Source organism: Malaya genurostris, chromosome 1 (assembly GCF_030247185.1).
Source record: "Malaya genurostris strain Urasoe2022 chromosome 1, Malgen_1.1, whole genome shotgun sequence".
Taxonomy (NCBI): domain Eukaryota; kingdom Metazoa; phylum Arthropoda; class Insecta; order Diptera; family Culicidae; genus Malaya; species Malaya genurostris.
In genome coordinates, this window is record NC_080570.1 from 31,640,308 (window position 1) to 31,661,148 (window position 20,841).

Sequence of the window (20,841 nt, forward strand, 5' to 3'; positions counted from 1 at the left end):
TCATTCCCCTTGGTATTACCGGATAAGTTTCTTTGTTTGAAATCGAAGTTTGTTGATGTAATCGAATTGAAAACGTTCAATTATGCAATGAAATACACTGAGCTTGGTTGGTGAATCTAAAGATAGAAAGGGCAGTCCAATGCTTGAGTCATTTAATATCAGAAAGCAAAAACACTGATTTATCTTGGATCCATGTTGAGTACTCAGAATGAAGATTATTTTCTACACTCTGTTGGCCTATCACGGGCGGCCATTTTGTTCATCTCCGTCATTTTTCCATCACCTTCTTCAGCTTCTATTCGACAATTCCGCAATATTGTATCAATTGGGCGAACTTCTCCGCTGTAGTGGCAGCATGCCAAATCAAGCCAAAACTTCACAGATTCATTGTGAGCGTCAATGTATTGAAATTCTACGCTTTCTCGGGCACTCCTAACCTAACCTTCATCGGCAAAGCACGAATATGTATGGACAGCCGCCAATAATCCATCGTTACCTACGTTTCGTCGTTGATGAGTCTTCGGATTTCGTTAAAACCTCATTGTACAACTTTCGGACAAGTCTTTTTTAAAATAAATGCATTACTGTTTTAGTTGTGATTAAGGTAGCGCTTCGCCGTGGTCAGGTCGAAGCGAGACAACTCACTGCTTCCTCTTGCTTTGTCGCCGAAATTTCACGCAAAATTGCAAATTTCTCCAATACTAGCCCGATTCACGAAAAATCAAAAACATACGATTGTAGGTAAATGATCCTACTATGCATTTGGCGGAAAATACCAGATTGAAAACTTTTCTTTCGCGAGATTTCGTGCGAGTTTTGTTAAACATTTTGTTTTCTTTTTTCCTTTTCTCGCTATAAACAACTCGCATATGTAGGGATGTGCTACGTTTTCAACAAAGCGTAAAAGCTAGTAGCGATGAGAATCATTACTGATTTCTGGTTCTACTGAAACATGAATAGAAATTATTTTACAAAGTAGTAACACTTAGTTACATTTTCTACTCATCTATATTCAACGTTTACGCAGAGAGATCGGACAACGAAAACAAAAGAAATGTTCTTAGCGTCTACCGCATGTGGCATTTTACACACCCCAATGTATGCGTTGACATTGTGTGCGTGCGAAAGAATAAGGAAAAACTCATTTAATTTTCAAATCTCGCACGAAATCTTTCGATAAAAACGATTATCAGGCACAATTTATATACGAATCGATAGAAAAATTAATTATCTAGAATCGTATGTTCTTGGAATTTCTGTTTTCTTCCCCGTTTTCTCACAATTTTGGGTAAAGTGCGTGAAACCCCGGGATAGGCAGCGAACTCCCGTGACCACGGCGAAGCGCTACCTTAAGACTGAATGACTCTTTATTTTATCAGTTCGTTAATTTATATCCTATCCTCTCCTAGTCTAGCTAATTAGTTTTCTTTTTTTACAATTGGTGAGAATCTAGGGGGAGGAGTTAGAACGCGCAGTGTAAGTCGGGTTTAACCAATGGGACTAGTTGTATCGAGTCGGCCTTGGAATACTTTTTGAGTAAGAGAGGAAATAAGCTTCTTGATGAGAGTGAGCGGGTGTGATACGGAGAGGAGCGGGCGATAGAATGTTGGGTTATTCTCGTGAGTGTCGGTTTTAGTTAGTGTGCGTTCTTGAGCTACTGTTATTCTAGGTCGTGCTGGTTGGTATTCAATTGTGGACATGGAGGGGGCGTCGAAAAGGGGAAGTAACACAGTAGGTCATGTTTATTTTGTGTGTTCGACGATGATATAACGATTTAAAACTTGATGCTTCCTTGTTTCTACAGTCGAATTTTATGTCTACGTCGTTCCTTTCTTTGGGTCAGCGTAAAGTGCAAGTGTTGATATTTTAGTTGCCTTCATGTTGGTAATGTATTTGTTTTATGTAGGTTTCTAGGTTTTCGTGGAATGGTGTTTTTACGGAATTTTGTCAAGTGCGTGTGGTCTGGGGTGTGAGAAAGATTTAGTCTTGAATATTCATATTACATGATCTGAAATGTGTGAGGAGACTTAGCGTTAAATGCTCATATTACACTTCTTTCGATCCCTAGATTCTATTTCAGTGCAACGTTTGGTATCTTGCCGGGCCTGGAAAAAGCGAAATCTGCGATAAAGACGCCAAGTGTCGGCTGAAGGTACTCGGGAAGACATTGAATTTCTTGGTGCTTCACTATGTTCATGCGAAGCTAACGAAGAACCTCTACTAGATAAGCATCCACAGCCAGAAGGGGGCCAATATCCGGGACTGTATATTTTTGTTGGAGCGGCACGAATGGTACGTCCGGTGATGAACCTGATAGTGAACAAAGTAGAACTGATCGGAACGTTCGAGCAGGTGTACATGGACATTTGCATTACATACGCCCGACGAAGCGTATCCGAAAGTGACCACCCACATGGAACTGTCGAAAACATCCTTCCTCAGCAATCTGGCTATGTTGATTCCGATGCCCGATTGCAATCAGTCACCGCGTAACATGTACCAGTGTCAAATGGGTAAACAAACGATGGGAACTCCCTGCCACAATTGGCAGTTGCAGTGCATAGCGAAATTCTATCGGTTGCAAACGCCCGCTACGCCCCTTTTCCGACCGGTTCATCATGACAACATCAATCTGGACAATTACGCCATGGGAACGAATGCTGTGGTGGCTGTTATATCCTATACCGGTAAGTTTTGGTCTGTTTTGCCAATCGGTGATTTCATTGGAATCGACTTTTTTCAGGTTATGACATGGAGGATGCGATGATCATTAATAAATCGGCTTTTGAGCGAGGCTTCGCCCACGGTACGGTGTACAAAAATGAAATGATCGAACTGAAGGGAGTTAGTTTTTTCGCTCGTGATCCACGTAACGAATACCTGAAACCCTACCTGGACAACGATGGCCTTCCGTTCCGGAGTGCTCTGCTCACACATAAAAATCCACTGTACTGCTACTTCGACACGGGTGATCACACCTATCACGTGGTAAAGTTTGACGGTCAAGAAAAGGCAATTGTGGACAACATCAAGCTGTGTGCTGCAATTTCGGGCAGCGCACCAAAACGGGCCGTCATCACGTACAGAATCGTGCGCAATCCCAATGTTGGTGATAAATTTGCTTCGCGAGCCGGTCAGAAAGGTATCTGCTCTCAGAAATGGCCAGCGGTTGATCTTCCCTTCACTGAGTCGGGAATGATTCCAGATATCATCTTCAATCCCCATGGGTTCCCCTCGCGAATGACAATTGCCATGATGATCGAAACAATGGCAGGAAAAACGGCAGCCTGTCACGGATTGGTTCACGATGCAACACCTTTCCGATTTACCGAGAACAACACGGCGATTGATTATTTTGGACGACTACTGGAAACCAGCGGATATAATTATTTCGGAACGGAGCGCATGTACAGTGGTGTAGATGGACGTGAAATGAAAGCGGATATCTTTTTCGGGATTGTCCACTATCAGCGTTTGCGTCATATGGTTTCGGACAAATGGCAGGTCCGTTCGACTGGTCCGCTAGATCAGCTGACTCATCAACCGAACAAAGGTCGTTCGCGGGGTGGTGGTGTTCGTTTTGGTGAAATGGAACGAGACGCGCTGATAGCGCATGGTGCTTCATTTCTGCTACAGGACCGGCTGTTCCATGGTTCCGACAAAATAACCACACTGATTTGCAAGGGGTGCGGTACGTTGCTTGGACCGATCGGCAGCATCACCAAGAAGGTTGCGTCGAATACGGCGGAAACGCAACGGACGCCGGCCACCTGCAGACTCTGCCAGAGCGACCGTGACATAGGGTACGTGGAAATCCCGTACATTTTTAGGTTCCTGGTGTCACAGTTAACCGCCATGAACATCAATGTAAAGTTAGAGCTGGCAACTCCATCGGTGTGAAAATTGATAATAAATTGTGAATTAACAGAACCGCTCTCTATTTTTTTATTCTATTAGAATCCCAAACAGAAATTTTGTCATGGTTTTCACACTCAATACAAAGACTACCTTACTTTACAAGCGACAAAAATATATTCGCATAAATTTAGGCTCACTAATGTAAGCACATCACTTATAAGCAAGCTTGAACACAAGTTAACAGAACCATTTGGCAAATTTGCGGTTGGTAAGATTTGCATGAACATTAAGGGGTTTGTTAGTTTGTGTGAAAAGCACATATTTTATTTCGATTTCTTCACGTTTCGCCTTCGGCTCATAAGTGCTTACTTACCTTATCTTACCTAACAGCTATAGGCCTGGGGTGTCCTTCGCTGTATCAAGCGTACGTCTCCACATAACTCGGTCCATGGCTGCTCGTCGCCAGCCAGTCAAGGCACGGAGCTGGATTCTGAGATCACCCTCCACTTGATCGATCCACCTTGCTCGCTGCGCTCCTCTTTTTCTTGTACCAGTCGGATTAGATTCAAGAACCATTTTCACTAGGCTGTCGTCCGACATCCTTATGACATGCCCAGCCCATCGTAGACGTCCGATTTCAGCTGTCAGTACGATAGGTGGTTCTACTAGCAGCTGTAGCAATTCGTGATTCATACGCCGTCTTCCATCTGCACTCCGCCATAGATGGTCATCTGTAGCTTTCTTTCGAAAACACTGAGGGCGCGTTGGTCCTCTGCCAACATAGTCCAGGTCTCGTTGCCATAGAGAACAACCGGTGTAATGAGCGTTTTGTAGATGGTCAATTTCGTGCGGTGGCGTACTTTTCTCGATCGGAGGGTTTTTGTGAGTCTAAAGTACGCACGATTCCCTGCCAAAATACGTCTTGTACGGACTTTCAGAAGATCGTGCCACTCGTGTCGATCCTCGTTCTTCGAATCACACCTTCCAGGGCAATATTGAACAAGATACAAGAAAGTCCATCACCTTGCCGTAGCCCTCTCCGAGATTCGAAGGGACTCGAGAGCATTCGTGCATTATCTGCCACAGCTGTTCTCGATCGATTGTGTCGTATGCCGCTCTGGAGTCAATGAATAGGTGATGCGTGGGTACGTTGTATTCACGACACTTCTGGAGTACTTGTCTTATCGCGAATATGTGATCCGTAGTGGCGCGGGCTCCAGTAAATCCCGCTTGGTACGGCCCTACGAATTCCTTAGCTATTGGTGATAGACGACGGGAAAAGATTTGGGAGAGTACATTGTAGGCGGCGTTCAGCAATGTGATTGCGCGGTAATTGCAACAGTCTAGCTTATCGTCCTTTTTGTAGACGGGATATACCACCCCATCGATCCATTCCATAGAATCTCCTCCTCCCAAATCTTAGAAATCATCCAGTGCAGCGCTCTAGCCAGTGCCTCTCCTCCATGTTTGAGCAGCTCGCCTGGCAACTGGTCATTGCCCGCGGCTTTGTTGTCCTCAGTTTGCCGATCTCCTCACTAATCTCCGTCAGATCAGGTGCTGGAAATCTGTCGTCGACTGAGCGTGCACCCAGATTGATTCCTTTACCGTTCTCTGTAGCTTGTGCTTTAATTAATTAATTTAAAGTTTATTTATACCCGGTTTTAACCTTACTATGGTCTTTCGCCGGGTTTGTATCTAATGGGGTAGGGATTTGGGGTTGGGTTGGGAGAGGGGGTGTATTGGTAGTGGGGTTGGGGGGCGTTTTACAATGTGTAATTTTACATTTCATTTATTAAAACTAAGACAAAGACAAGGACGTGGGGGAGACAGAGAGAGCCGGGTGCAGGGTACAGAAACTTAAGTTATATATTGGAGACATTGGGTTGGGTTTTGTTGTGGAGTCAGGAAGAGACAGGGGTAGGGGGAAGGGGGTTGAAGCTTAAATCTATGTTTTTTTTAAAGGGCATAGTGTTCTTGAAGGTTCCACTCCTGGCTGCGGTGAATTTCGACATAAGTTGTCTATCTACTGGGCCGCGGAGAACATCCCCGGGGGCAGCGCCCCCAGCGGATGGCCGCTTGCTGTGTGGCAAGTTGTTCGGTTGTCCTCCTACCGAGTTGAGGTGAGTGTTACCGGGGTAGCGCCCCCAGCGGATGGCCGATGGTAAGTGTGTGATGGTCGTGTCCTGGTTCCTTCTTCCGGGCCGCGGTGAACATCCCCGGGGGTAGGGCACCCGGCGGATGGCCCGCGGGATGAAATTGTGTTTCGCCTTCCGTCGCCTACGAAGCCTTTCGTCCCCCTCCAATAACCGTTCCAGGGGTTTTGATGGGCCGCAAAGGTGACGGAAATATTGCTGAACAGACCCGATATTTCAGTACGTACCGTGGCTAGCAGAATATGACGTTTAAAACCCGGATTTAACTTTGAACTTACGTCTTATGATGAACATTTCAGGACGAAAAAAAGTACGGATGTGTAATGTCAGAGACATAACTGGATGTCGTGAATACGAAAAAAAACATACACCCTTTCTTCATACTTCCGAATATCAATAGAATTCGAAACGATACACCTAAACTAAAGTACAGATTAGTTACATTAAACATTCTGACATTCTTTATGATAAAATAATGGTCGAGTTCGAATCTATTCTGAGTCGGTGCTATGCATTTTATATAGCAAATTAGCAGAAAGTTCTACCTCAAACTACAACTGGTTGGAAAATCAGCCGTATACAGTATAGTGATGAAAAATTTCGCATAATTTTTTAGGTATATCATCATGGTTCTAAATAGCAACATGCAGAATTTGGATTATGTTCTTTTGGATTTGAATATCTTACTGAAAAAAACTAAGCAGTACGGGATCAATTTCTGACATTCAGAAGGGCCAAATTATGTAATCCTCTAATATTGAACTAATTACTATTATTATTATTAATATTAAACATATAATATTATACATATTTGGATATAAACGATATTAAACACTGTTGCGAATTTTGCACTGCGAAAATGCCACAAAGCTAATCAAATTATCCTAGATTTGCACTACAATGATGGTTTTCATTTACGGTTTGCAAAGGAAAAATCTTTATAGTTCCTTAGATAACATTTTGAGCCATTAGGAGGACTGATTTTGCATAATTATTGTCGAATTATTTTTGTTGTGTTTTGCCCCAATGAAAACGACCAGCAGCCAGTTTGTGTACCATGCAAAAAGGTCTGCTCTCATTACGGCGACTGCTGCCCCGACGATCGAAGTCCTAATGGAAGCACGACCTGAGCGTTTCACACTTTATGCATGGTTTGTTCTTACTGATGTTGGTGGGAAAACCTCACTTCGATATCCAGTTCCGTCTAAAGCACTACAAGAAATAAAGGATATTCAATCAAAGTTTACCCTTTATACTCCTCCAGTAGATAATCGGAACTGATATGTGCCTGACTACCTCAAAACCGTCGTCCGGGTGCGAAAAAGGTAAGTAAGCGTGATGAATTTTCCTCATAATTTCCAAAAGTTTTAGAAAACTTTGTTTTTTTTTCAGGGCGTTGAAAATTTAATCACGAATTCCTGATCATATTTCCGATAGCTTGTAGAAAAAAATATGTTGTTGGGTTAAGTACATCAATAGATATTCGTGGTAAAGTTCTGCACATTCTTGTACAGGGTAAATTTGGAAAAGGCGCTCCATAGTAAAGTAAGTCGTATTCAGGACAAAAGAACCGATTTGAAGAATTCTGGAATAAGGAACTGGACCTGAGTTCAAGAACTAAATTTAGAACTAAGAGCAGATTCTGAGTTCAGTTGCAATTCTAGAACTACAATTTCGAAACTGAAGTCAGTTCCGGAATATAGTTTCAGAACCCAGAATGTGAATGAGAGTTGCGACCTGAGCGTTTGAGGTTTTAACCACGCAGAAGGCGCACTCTCCGTCGCTGTTGGTTGATGATATCGCTCCCTCGACGACCGGAAAGCAAATGATAAATCATTCTCACGACGTCTGCTTCCATCCAACACACAAGAAGAAATGACCACGGTTCCCCTTTTATACGCATTCAGATGAAGATATGTGCCTGACTACCTCAAAATCGTTGTCCTTGCGCGAAAAAGCCAAGCAAAAGTAGAGTTTTTCGCGTTGTTTTCAAACTTTTAGAAAACTTCATTTTTAAGTTGTTTGTGGTTATCTCACACTGTTCAAAATAATATCCTAAATTTTTTTGATGAAATGGCGAATGAATTATGTTGCTGCCCTTAATATAAGTCGAGATATTCACGATTAAGTTCTGCCATTCTTCCATATGGCTAATTTTGAAAAGGCACCCCATAGTAAAGTAAGTCGTATTCACAACAAAAACAAGTTTCCCAAAAAAATATTTAGTTTGGCAAGCAATATGCAGCTGTGGTCGAGTAAGCCAAGGGTTCGTCACTACCGGAACGGAGAACGAGGAAAGCTTGAAAACAAATCCAAACAGACGGAATAATTTGTTGCTAATTAGTTGCAAATTAGTTACGGTGGTTTTGAATTGTTCGCCTATTTAAATTTTTTGCCCTTCTCATATGGAAAGGTTATGCAATCACTGTGAAAACCGACTTTTGAACCGAGGCCCGGAAGGCCGAGTGTCATATACCATTCGACTCAGTTCGTCGAGTACGCAAAATGTCTGTGTGTGTATGTGTGTAAGTAACGTTTTTTTTTTTGCACTAACCTTTCTCGGAGATGGCTGAATCGATTTTCACAAACATAGATTCAAATGAAAAGTCTTGTAGTCCAATACAAAATTCCTGAATTTTATTAGGATCCTACTTACGGTGCAAAAATTTTGATATTAAGTGCGCAAACTTTTTTCGGAGATGTCTAAACCGATTTTCACAAACTTAGATTCAAATGAAAGCTATTTAGGTCCCATACTAAGTTCCTGAATTCCATTCGGATATGACTTCCAGTATCGGAGTTATGGAAAAGAATGTGCAAAAAATGAAAATATGTGTTCTTACTTTCTCATAGATGGCGCGACCGTTTTTCACAAACTTAGGTAGAGTTTGTTTATAATTTAGACCGCCAAATAGAGAGAAAATGCAAAAAAAAAAAATGAAAAATTCATGTAAACTTGGCTCAAAACTTTTTAGAAATTTTTATTTAATTTTATTCAGGATTCAAATCGAAGTTTTTTTTAGGAATCGTGTTGAATGATCGAAAAATTTAGTTGCGTGAGCTTGCTGATATGTTGGCTTCATATTGCATGAGCATTTGACTATGAGAAAGCTCTGTTCAAAGTAGGTGCCACGTTTGCTCACTGTTGACCAAACACGAGAACGTGACCATGTTTAAACCTAACAAACCGGAATTTTTGCGTCGATATGTAACAATGGATGAAACATGGTTTCATCACTTCAGTCCGGAATCAAAACGATCGTCATCAGAGTGGAAAGCAGCTGGTGAACTGGTCGCCCAAAGCGCCCGAAAGCACAACAGTCGTCTGGAAAGATTATGGCCTCGGTATTTTGGGATGTGCGTAGTGTAATAGTTAACGACTATCTTGAGAAAGGAAACTCCATTAATAGTGAATAGTATATAGCGTTTGAAGGCTGAAATTGTAAAGAAACGACCGCATCCACACAACGCACCGTGTTACAAGTCAATCCAAACAATTGCAAAATTACATGAATTGAACTTTGAATTGCTCCTACATACACCGTATTCACCACATTTGGCTCCCAGCGACTACTGGCTGTTCGCAGACCAGGAAAGAAAGGCTCGCTGGTAATAAATTTCGCACGAATGAAAAGGTTATCGCTTAAATTGAGACCTATTTTGAGGCAAAAGTGGTATTGAAACATTATAGCGGCGCTGGAATGATTGCGTTGCTCTTGATGGAGATTACGCTGATGAATAAAGTTAATTTTGAACCTTTTTGGCTTTCCAGCCCATGTATTAGTGTAACAATTTTATTGCTAACGAATCGTCATATTCGAAAAAGAGATAAAGGTCGCGGACAAATTTGGTACACCACCAGCTGCTAGACGGCGTAGAGCGGCTAAAACTAAATTCGAAAATTAGATTAGTAAAAGAAGCGTGTGAAACAAAGAAAACTACAAATAAATAAACGAAAAGGAACGCGTATGAATTGTGCTCACCACAATCTGAAATCTTGTAGAACGAGAAATAATTACGAAAGAAGTAAAGTCTAAACTGATTATTCTTGAAAGTTCGAAGGAATAGAAATTGAAAAGTATTGTAGAAAAAAAGAAACTCCGGCAACAATATGAAGACTTCATTTTATATGAGAATAAGAGGAAAAGCAATTCTTTTGCGTAAAATGAAGAATTTCTCTGCACGATTAAAAATGACTATGCATTTGAACCCGTTCCGATTTATCGGGCCATTTCATTCTGCCGTGACGAAAATCAGTTTACCAAATCCGCAAATAGCTCAGACTCAGTACAGTAAACATACAAATATATCCCGATATATCGCGCATTCGGCGTCACTTTCAGTCAACTGGGTACATACAGAAACGCCCCAAGGCCCGTTAGATCCAGTGACGGTTGGCTGAAAGCTCTACCATCATCGATTCGCGACGACGTCTTCCAATCAAATGAACGTGAGCCAGTAAAACAGTAGTAGGCGTGGGGTGGTTCGGAAATTACTTTCGACGAGTTTTACAGTTCCCGTCCTGTTTCCAGGGATCACTAGATCCTTCCGTTCGGTCGGTTTATGGTGTGTTGGATGTATGTTGAACCAAATTGTTTTTCGAGACCACCCCACGTGAACACTCATAACGAAGATACCGAATAGAAGTGCACTCGTCGGATCCGGATTCAGAAAAATTGATATTTATGACTATTTTTTCGATAATCGTCCCCTCCTCGCGCATCACGCCTCCCGCGGCTCGTTCTCCGGTCGATCTAAAACGGATAAAAGCAAGTGGCAGAACGAAGCTCAAATCGCACGAAATGTTTGAGCTTAACATTCAATTGAAACGATTATTGCGGAGGGTATAAATTTGTATATTCGAATTCAATCAGAACGAGATACCGCGGATCTCAGCACGTATAGGTTTATCGGGAAAGATTAAGGCATTCTTTTTATTGTTGTTGTTGTTGTTGTTTCTGTTCCGTGCTAAATGAGCTGGAAGGGATTATGATAGCTCCGGGTGCCGTTACAGGATTACGGCTCCAACGATTCGTTTCGGCATGCTGAAGATTGCTCGAAATCATTTGCCCTTAAAATGGTACGATTTTATGTTCTGGAAAAAATAAAGATAACCAGTGCCGGAATAGTTAATTATATTTGAATAACTGAAGATAATACTGCTGCATTTTCGGAAGTAGAAAACTACACACTAAGAACCAATTCTCGAACTCGTCAAAACAGAACTGCTGAATCAGAACGGGAACATATTTGAAAATGAATCGTAATCACAATAAATTATGGTTTTACGTTGTTAATTTTTAGTCTATTTCACATAAATAGACTTAATATTTGATCATTTCACGGAATATTTTGCAACGATTTGCCAATTTGTTCATGATATTAAACAGAAGTAATCGATAGTCCGTTATCGGGCACGATGAACCATGTACTGGTGGTCACGCGAGCCTTCGGTTACACTGGATAAGAATCAGTCGAACGTTCATGAGTTTAAGAAACATTTAAAATTAAAACCGAAACTGCTGATGCTTTTGCGTAATACTGTGAAGCTGAGGGCGAACATTTTTGTAAAAACAGTGGTTCAGTGACCAAAATAAAACCTCCGGGTCACGTCCGGGCTGTCCGGACACCAGAGAATGTTGAACGAGATCGATCCGCTCTTGTGAAAAGTCCCGCGCGCTAAGTCGGCTAAGCAAAATGATTTCTCGTCGTTCCTTTTTTCACCTGAACTGAAACCCGAAACGTTGTCTCCGTCGTACGTGGTTACAGCAGGATGGAGTCACGTGTCATACCTCACGAGAAACGATGGCAGTATTGAAAGATGAAAACAAACAGACAAGGGTAATGTCAGAGACATAACTGGATGGTGTGAAAACGAATAAAACTGACATGCTTTTCCACACTTCGGAAAGTAATTGTTTGTTGTAAAAAAAAGAAAACAAACTTAATAGAAATACATTTTTGTCGAATCTTACTAAAAAATTTAGAATAATTGCATTTTTATCATGATACTGTAAGCAAAATGATGGCAACGACCGACGTATAACATGTAGAAAAAATCAAATGAAACCAAATATTTTCAATTTAAAACGCAAAGTATTTGTATCTTTGTATTTTCAGAGGTACCTTTTGGGAAGTGTCAAAACATATTTCGTAAATTGTTGTGTCTGAAACATATAGCAATGTATGTCATAAATTTGACAAAAAAAACCTAGAATCTGTTCGGGTTTGACTACTTGAATTTGGAAACTCCGAATTCATGAGAATCTTGAAAAGCATTTTATGAGATTCATAATAGCTAATCGGATTCGCCAATGAACATGAACTTAACGTGGCACCTCTCGCCGATGATAACGCAAATAGGTAAATACTTTGTTGCTATTTAGTTGCAAATTAGTTACGGTAATTTAAAATTTGTTGCTCTATTTATTTTTAATTTACTTCGCTAAGTTCATATGAAATTAATGACCACTCCCAAATAAGATTGAAAACAAAGCGCAAGCCAGTGGTTAATTTGTTGCTAGTTAGTTGCTTCTTGGTTACGGTAATTTTTCATTTACGGCTCAATTTTATTTTTATTTATTTGAATACTTCGCTAAGTTCATATGGAATTACAGTTTGTTGGTAATAAGTTGTAAATGAATTACGGTAATTTTAAATTTGTGGCTCATTTTTTTCATTTTTTTGAGTACTTTGCTATGTTCATATGACGTTAACGAAGCACCCTTTACAAATAAGCTTGAAAACTAATCGAAACCCAGTGGATACTTTGTTGTTAATAAGTTGATAATTAGTAACGGTAATTATGAATTTGTTGCTCAATTTTTTTAGTACTTCGCTATATTTATGTCAAATTACCGCAGCATCCCTCCTAAAAAAGCTTGAAAACAAACCGAAACCCAGTGGATTGTTTGTTGCTATTAAGTTGCAAATTAGCTACAGTAATTTTGAAATTGATGATCATTTTTATTTTTGACTACTTCGCTAACTGCATATGAAAATACCGAAGCACCCCTCCTTAATAAGTTCGAAAACAAATCGAAACCTAATGGATAATTTGTTCTAATCAGTTTCAAGTTAGTTACGGCAATTTTACATTTGTTGCTCAATTTGTTTTTTGTTTATTTTGAGTACTTCGCTGAGTTCATACGAAATTACCGAAGCACCTCTCCCAAAAAAGCTTGAAAACAAATCGAAACCCAGTGGTTAGTTTGTTGCCAATAAGTTGCAAATCAGTAACGGTAATTATGAATTTGTTGCTTAATCCTTTTTTTATATTTTTGACTACTTCGGTAATAAGTTACTAATTAGTTACGGTAATTTTGAATTTGTTACTCAGTTTTATTTATATTTATCTATCTACTTCATCAATTTCATATGAAGATATCGGAGTACTCCTCCTAAATAAGCTTGAAAACAAGTGGAAACCCAATGGATAATTTGTTGCTAACAAGCTGCAAATTAGGTACGGTAATTTTGAATTAATAGCTCAATTTATTTCAAATTTTTTTGAGTACTTCACTAAGTTCATATGAATTTAATGAAGCACCCTACCAAATAAAAATCCGGTGCACACTTTCTGCTAATAATTTTCAAATTAGTTTCAGTAATTTTGAATTTGGTGCTCTTTTTTTTAATACTTCATTAAGTTCATATGAAGTTAACGAAGTACCTCTCCTAAATTTGCTCGAAAACAAATCAAAACCCAGTAAACAGTTTGTTGCTAATATGTTCAAAATTAGTTACGGTAATTTTAAATTTGTTGCTCATTTTAAACTTTGTTTGCGTACTTCGCTAAGTTCATGTGAAGTTAATTGAGCACCCCTCCCAAATAAACTTGAAAACAAATCAAAACCCAGTGAATTGTTTGTTGCTAATTAGTTGTAAATTAGTTATGGTAGTTTTCAGTTTGTTGCTTATTTTTTTTTTGAAATTTTTGTTAGTACTTCGCTAAGTGCATATGAAATTAATGAAGTAATCCCCCCAAAATAAGCTTGAACACAAATCAATACCCAGTGTATTGTTTGTTGCTAATACGTTGCAAATTAGTTACGGTAATTTTAAATTTGTTGCTCATTTTTTTAAATATTTTTCACTAAATTCATATAGAGTTGATGAAGCACCTCTCTCAAATAAACTTGAAAATGACGAAACCCAGTGGATAGTTTGTTGTTAATAAGTTGATAATTAGATAATTACCACTAATTTTGAATTTGTTGCTCAATTGTATTTTTTTGCGTACTTTGCTAAGTTTATATGAAATTACAGAAGCGCCCCTTCTGAATAAGCTTGGAAACAAATCGCAACCCAGTGGATAATTTGTTGCTTATCAGTTACGGTAGTTCTTAATTTGTTGCTATTTGTTTACTTTCTAAGTACTTTGCTAAGTTCATATGAAGAAATCCTAAATAAGCTTAAAAACAAACCAAAAGTTCATAGTTTGTTGCTATTTTTCACTAACATTTTCGATTTTTGTCAGATTAAAGACTGTCCCAGAAAGTATGGACGCAACCAAAACCGCTGCCATTTTGCAATGGTTCAGAATCTGTCAATTTTCATGTCTGCGTCCTGTTGTTTACACTCTTCTATAACCACTTGTGCAGTTTTTTATTCGTTTTCATTAGTTTGTTTCGAAATGCGTGGACTTTCAGCAGAACAACGTCGAAAAATTGTGTACAAATGATGCACAGAACGCGGACTGTTACTGAGAAAGATAGCAAAAATGGAAGGAGTTAGTAAAAAAGCCGTGCGAAATGCAATCAGGAAGTTCGGTGAGGATAACCCCTTTGTGGATAAACTGAAAACGGTTCTAAAAAAGGTCCTGCTAACCCGGCGTTCGAGCAAAAGAAGGAGGTATCAGTTCGGGATATGACCAAAAAAGTAGGCACTTTGAAGTCAAAGGTTCTTCGCTCTAAAGAACGTTTGAATCTTCGGACCTATAAGAAGCAGAAACAACCAAAACGTAGTCCGAAACAAGAAGCATCGATCCGGCCGAGGGTTCGAAAGCTGTACAATACGGTTCTCGCTGGAAATTTGAACTGCATAATCATGGACGACGAAACCTACGTGAAACTAGATTACAAATTCTTGCCGGGACCACAATATTATACGGTGCAAGAAGGGCAAGTGTTAAACCAGTCCGAGACATCGATTGTCGAAAAATTTGGTAAGAAAGCTATGGTCTGGCAAGCAATTTGTAGCTGCGGTAAGATTTCGCAACCACTGCTTCAATGAACAGCGAAATATACACCAAGGAATGTTTACAAAAACAACTTCTACCCATGATTCGAAGCCACAAGGATCCTGTTCTCTTCTGGTCAGATCTTGCTTCTTGCCACTACTCGAAATCAACGGTAGAATGGTATACTACTAAAAATGTCACTTTTGTCCCAAAAGAATCGTGAATCCACCAAATTGGAACATCTTAGGAAACAGTCTACAATGGCTAAGTAGCAAATGTTGATAATAATATTCTGTTGTTGTAGTCTAATATTATTAGTATATGGAATAAAAGTGAATTATTTACAGCGAAATCAATGTGTGTCCATTCTTTCTGGTACAGTCTTTACACCAGAACTGGACGTCTCATGTATCTCTAAGATATTTGGTATCAAAAAAAAAAATCTTTAATTCTGCGGTTTTTTCTACGCGGATCTCAGAACTATTCTTTACGTTTCGTCCTCGATTCGTCAGTCAGTGCAGAGCAGTTCAAATTGAACTGCTCAGTGCAAAATTAAACAGTTCAATTTGAACCGCTGAACAGATGCAAAGTTAACGCTATGTGCGAAACACTTATATTGCGCCAAAGCGCACAGTCTTCCCTGATGTCCCGAAGGAAACGAATAGGCGACTGATCTGGCCGATCACAGATTTTGGTTATTGGATTTCCGAAGTTACGCGGTACGTATCCGCCGCGTAAAAAAAAGATCTCAGTGTACTTTCAAACACACGAAAGATGTTGTTGGAGAAAACTTTCCAGGACGAGAAAAAAGACCAAATTTCCCCAAAAATATTGATTTGACAGGCAATATGCAGCTGTGGTCGAGCAAGCTAAAATTTCATCACTACCGGATGGGTAAACAAGGAAATATACCGTCAAGAATGCATACTTTGGTAGGATTTGGCATCTTGTCACTACGCCAAAGATGTTTTGAAATGTTGTGAAGCGAATAAAGTCCGTGTTTTACCGAAACAGGCAAATTGAGAGAAAACTAAACAGCAAATTTGTTTTATGCCAAATTTGGTCGCGAACAAGTCTTAAGCTCCACTGAAATACATTTATTTTTCTTCGTGTTGTAAACTAATGAAGTTGCGTTTCCTACAAAAAAATGGTACAGTTCAGAGGAATTCCTGCTTCCTTTCGTAGAACTCTCAATCTCGTGAGTGCGCTTTTGCAACGAACCGTTTTACCCATCTCCCGTATTTTTGACAATCGTTTCAAGTCGTTTCGTTTGTTTCACTTTCCCTAGCGATCCGCCCGAAAACCAAAACGACAGCACCCCATTCGGTACCGTTTTTTTTTTCATTTCCACTAACCATATCGAAGAAAAGGATGCTTCTCTTAATGCAAGTGCATGTGCTATGTTTATCGTCTTGTTGCCAGGAAGAATCACGACCATGAATATTCCTTTCCATTTCGTTTGGCGAAACAAAAATCCCGTAACTCGTCAAACCGGCCAAGAATCGTCTGAATAAGAAGAAGAAGAAGAAGCACAACAACATCATTGAGACAGCGTGTCCCAAGGAGGGGTACGCTGGAAGATGGCCGCGGGTTGTGCAAACATTCGGCAACCCAGGACGGTGCACAGAAGTGTGCACTCAAAGGGCACTTTCCACTTGTTTTCCACTTCCCTCTGAATGTGGGCCAAGTAGAAAAGTGCTGGGGAAAAAAAAAACCGGCCAAAACGAAATTGATATCGACCGACCGACCGACGCTTCAACTGCGCTGGGAGCATCGAATTTGGCTAGCTCGAGAAGAAAAAAAAATCTGGAAAATGGAAACCGCCAAGCTGCTGCTGGTATGTTTCTCCCCCCAAGCAGTCGGGGGAAAAAAATCCGCTAACTAGAGTAAACTCATTTTCAGCCAACTAGCCGAGCCGAGCGCTACATTTGGTGGTGGTGGTTTTTTTTTGCTGTCTGCTCGATGGAAAGATAAAAGCTTTCAATTCTATTCCTGTAGCTTCGCGGATGTTCCAAGCGCGCTGTCGGAAGCGAGTTTTATGGTTTGAGTAGTATCGGTTCACTTGCCTCGGTGGCCAAGTTTTTCGAGAAATGGGAAACGCGGTTCCATCGCATTGTGCGGCATTTGCTCTTTCCGCTTCCCAACGAAGGAAAAAAAACGTTTGGCGACAAACTTTCGGATGAATGAAAAACCGTATCAATGGCCTAATTTTCAGGTTTAGATATATTTCGTGTGTAGCTGAAGGATTTACGTCATCGACAATTAGATTTTGAAAAGTAGGTCCCAATTTTTCCTGCCATCACCAAAGTAGAAAAATCCATACACATCGGAATTCGCACGATGAAAGCTAGTCATCCCGGGCCAATGTAAGCTCTTCAACATGAACACATCCCGCTGAGGATCTCGTGTTACCGCAAAGCTGTGCTCCTTAGGAATCACATCGTCAGCCGAATCAAAAACGTCCAGAAAATAGTTACAATCGTCTCGCTTCAGAAGATTCTTGCCTGGTTCTCCAATTGGCTTCCGGAAGTGATGATAATTGTGAAGCTTCAAACTGTCATTGATACCGATACCGTGAAAAAACGGATTGATAACGGACTGTCCTTCGACTGTGTGATACAGCACACCTCTCGGAACGATTACGGCCTCGTCTAGAATGCTGTTCATTACAAACCAAAGCCGATTTTGTTCTTTGACGTTCAAAATCAACCGCTCCCCTTCTACCACCGGAACCAGATCTTCATTCAGAGCATATTTCGGTCCAAGATCTTGCAGCACTTTGTAAGCCGGATCTCCTTGAAACGGGACCTCCATTTGATCCCAATCCCGACACCAATCTTTCGGCTCCAACAGCTGATACCAATCGGTCAAATTTAAACTGTAAAAAAACTTCCGACCAAGGAAAATATCTCGACTAGGACAACCGAACGCCAACAGATAATCGGCTTCCAATCCTTCCAGTTTACCGAGGAAATAGACCGCATCGAGATGTTGCATTTGTTGAAGCAACCGAAGCGAATGCTCCAGCTTCATACGTTCTTCGGTTGTCAACGTTCGAAAGCCGTATGACAGATACGGTAAATGATCATGCAAGTTTTCCAGATTCATTTCCGCCGTCAGTAGACTGTCAACTTCTCACCACTTCACTAGCCAACTGCGTTGAAATCTCAACGCCAACCACGATCGAATCGTCGGAAAAAATCGAAAATGCAGCGTCAAAACGAATCAATATCAGAAAATCCTCAATTTTTAATTGCCAGCTCAAACTCATCGTGCAATTTCGCAGCCCACACATTATGACATCGATTCCATGGACAATTGGATCCACCCCTTAGGGGGTCGGGCAACAATAAAAAACCTCCTTTGGATCTCATTTATCCAACCCTGCTCCTCCTTCCCCTCCTCCCATGTAAAGCTCGATAATGAGTGGACCTCATTAAAGCTCATCTGGTAGAACCGCCGCCTCTGAGTTTTGTGCGTTCTGTTTTTATTGTATTCGAATTCGAACAATGAGAACCATCATTCTGCGCTCGCCATCGCCACCAGAGCGTTTCGTTCCGTGGAACTGGAAATGTTCTGATTGGAATGTATGATTTTCAATCCAAAAAAAAAAATCGGGAATCCTTCCCACACCGAGGCTATTGATTTACTTATTCCATTTACCCCTGCCATACGGACAATTTAACATGAACGTGAGAACATCTGATGCCAAATTGATAATGACAGAACTGAATTCCTGAAACTTATGCACGGTTTCCAATTTCGTTGGATCCGTCTTTCTTCTTCAGTATTGGTCTGAGTTTAATGATATCACATTGAAAGCTATTGCTGTTTTTAGTTCAAACAACAGCGATTACATAACATAAATAAATGAAAATTGTATTAGGTGTACAACTTTGCTTCCGCGGTTTTTTTCCCAAAATTTAAAGCTTTATTGCGAAAAAGTGCATACAGATGTATTATTCAAAGTATTATCCGTCGCTAGCGACAACCTAAATTCTGCACCCCTAAGGGATGCTGAACAATCTGCTGAGGATCACATTTAGTGGAAGCAGAAGTAAATTCTGAACCTCTACGAGGCCCCGAACAGTCTGCTGTTAATAAAACCTCCAACCCCCGAGAGTATTTAGAGATCTTACAAAAGCGACACAATTCTGCACTCCCGGAAGAATGCAGAACGATTCGCAGTATGTACGAGCAGAAGTAAATTCGGTACCCCCTAGAGGATACCAAACAATCTGCCAAATCCTATTCAAGGTGAATACAGAAGGGATTCATTCACTCCAGGAAGAACGATGAACCCTTCTGACTATAGCTCCTTACCACATTGGGTGAGAAACGAGAGAATATCCTTCAATTTTAGCTCCGCATACACAGACTCAACCATGTATGGAGAACCAAAAACCCGGATACGTAGCTGCGTCAATGCGGGACAGTTACATATCAGAAGATATGAAGTACCGTAATAGCATTCACACAAATCACACGAATAATACTCGGAACGTTGAATAGTAGCCATGTGATAATTGAGTTTGCAATGTCCAGTCAGAGCTCTGACCAGAATACTGCAATGTTGCTTGGAGAAATGCAGTAGACACTTTGACAATTTCAGATTTAAATCTGGTAGAAATGCTTTTGCCTGAGCGCAAGTTTGCAAGCTGCGCCAGTAGCTGGCATGTTTGGATGCAGCCCAAGAACGAATCTTGTGCTTTATCCAACTAGTTGAAAGTGGTAAAGCTGGTTCAGGACCAACGAAATCATTCGTTGCACCAGCTCTAGCCAACTCATCAGCCCATTCATTTCCAGTAATACCAGAATGTTCGGGTACCCATAAGAAGTAAACAGCATATGAAATGCTGAGGTCTTCAATTTGAGTTCGACATGCGATCACTAGACTCGACCGTGAGTCATTCAAACTGAGTGCTTTTAAGGCTGCCTGACTGTCGGAACAAAAATAAATTCGTTTACCACAGATCCTCTGCTGAAGTGCCGATTGTACTCCACACAGAATTGCGTAGATTTCTGCTTGGAGCACAGTATAGTATCTACCAAGTGAATGAGACTGCTCCAGCCTCATTTCACGACAGTAGACACCAGCACCAGCACGACCATTCAACAGAGAACCGTCCGTATAACAAACTATGTGTTCATCCAGTTGTCGTTCCAGACAACCAGACAACCACTCCTCACGAAGAGGATAGCTCACATTGAATGTTTTGAAAGGAAAACTGCATGTGAGAGTTAGGTCACTAGGAGCGAGTAGATACTCATCCCACGTAACCATTTGAGACCACAAGCGAGTGTGGCTGGTAGCACAATCTAACGGGTTACTGTTCCAAAGCCCTGTAACCTTAAGACGGTATGCACAAGATAATGCTTCTTGTTTTAGGGACACATGTAGTGGTTTAATGCACAGTAGCGCCTCTAGAGCAGCAGAATACGGGAATACGGCGGGTGGGGCAAGACTTCCCATTTCAGCGTTTCCAGGTACGTTTTGACCACTTTTGCGACGTGAGGCCAAGCATTGTCGTGTTGGAGGATGACTTGTCGCCATGTCGCTCTTGATACTGTGGCCGCTTTTGTTTTAGCGCGCGACTAAGGCGCATCAGTTGCGTTCGGTAGCGATCTCCTGTGATGGTTTCACCCAGT

General features: G+C 40.8%; 2 protein-coding genes across 4 annotated transcripts in view; both read right to left on the minus strand.

The window, feature by feature from the left end:
• Positions 1–20,841, minus strand: part of LOC131436009 (cytoplasmic polyadenylation element-binding protein 2) — a 701,408-nt gene that overhangs the window by 421,219 nt on the left and 259,348 nt on the right. The gene's annotated exons all lie outside the window — the stretch shown is intronic.
• LOC131436018 (radial spoke head protein 9 homolog) lies at positions 17,398–19,960 on the minus strand. Its single transcript, XM_058604438.1, has one exon. The coding sequence runs from the start codon at positions 18,298–18,300 to the stop codon at positions 17,455–17,457; it is 846 nt and encodes a 281-aa protein (XP_058460421.1). The 5' UTR covers positions 18,301–19,960; the 3' UTR covers positions 17,398–17,454.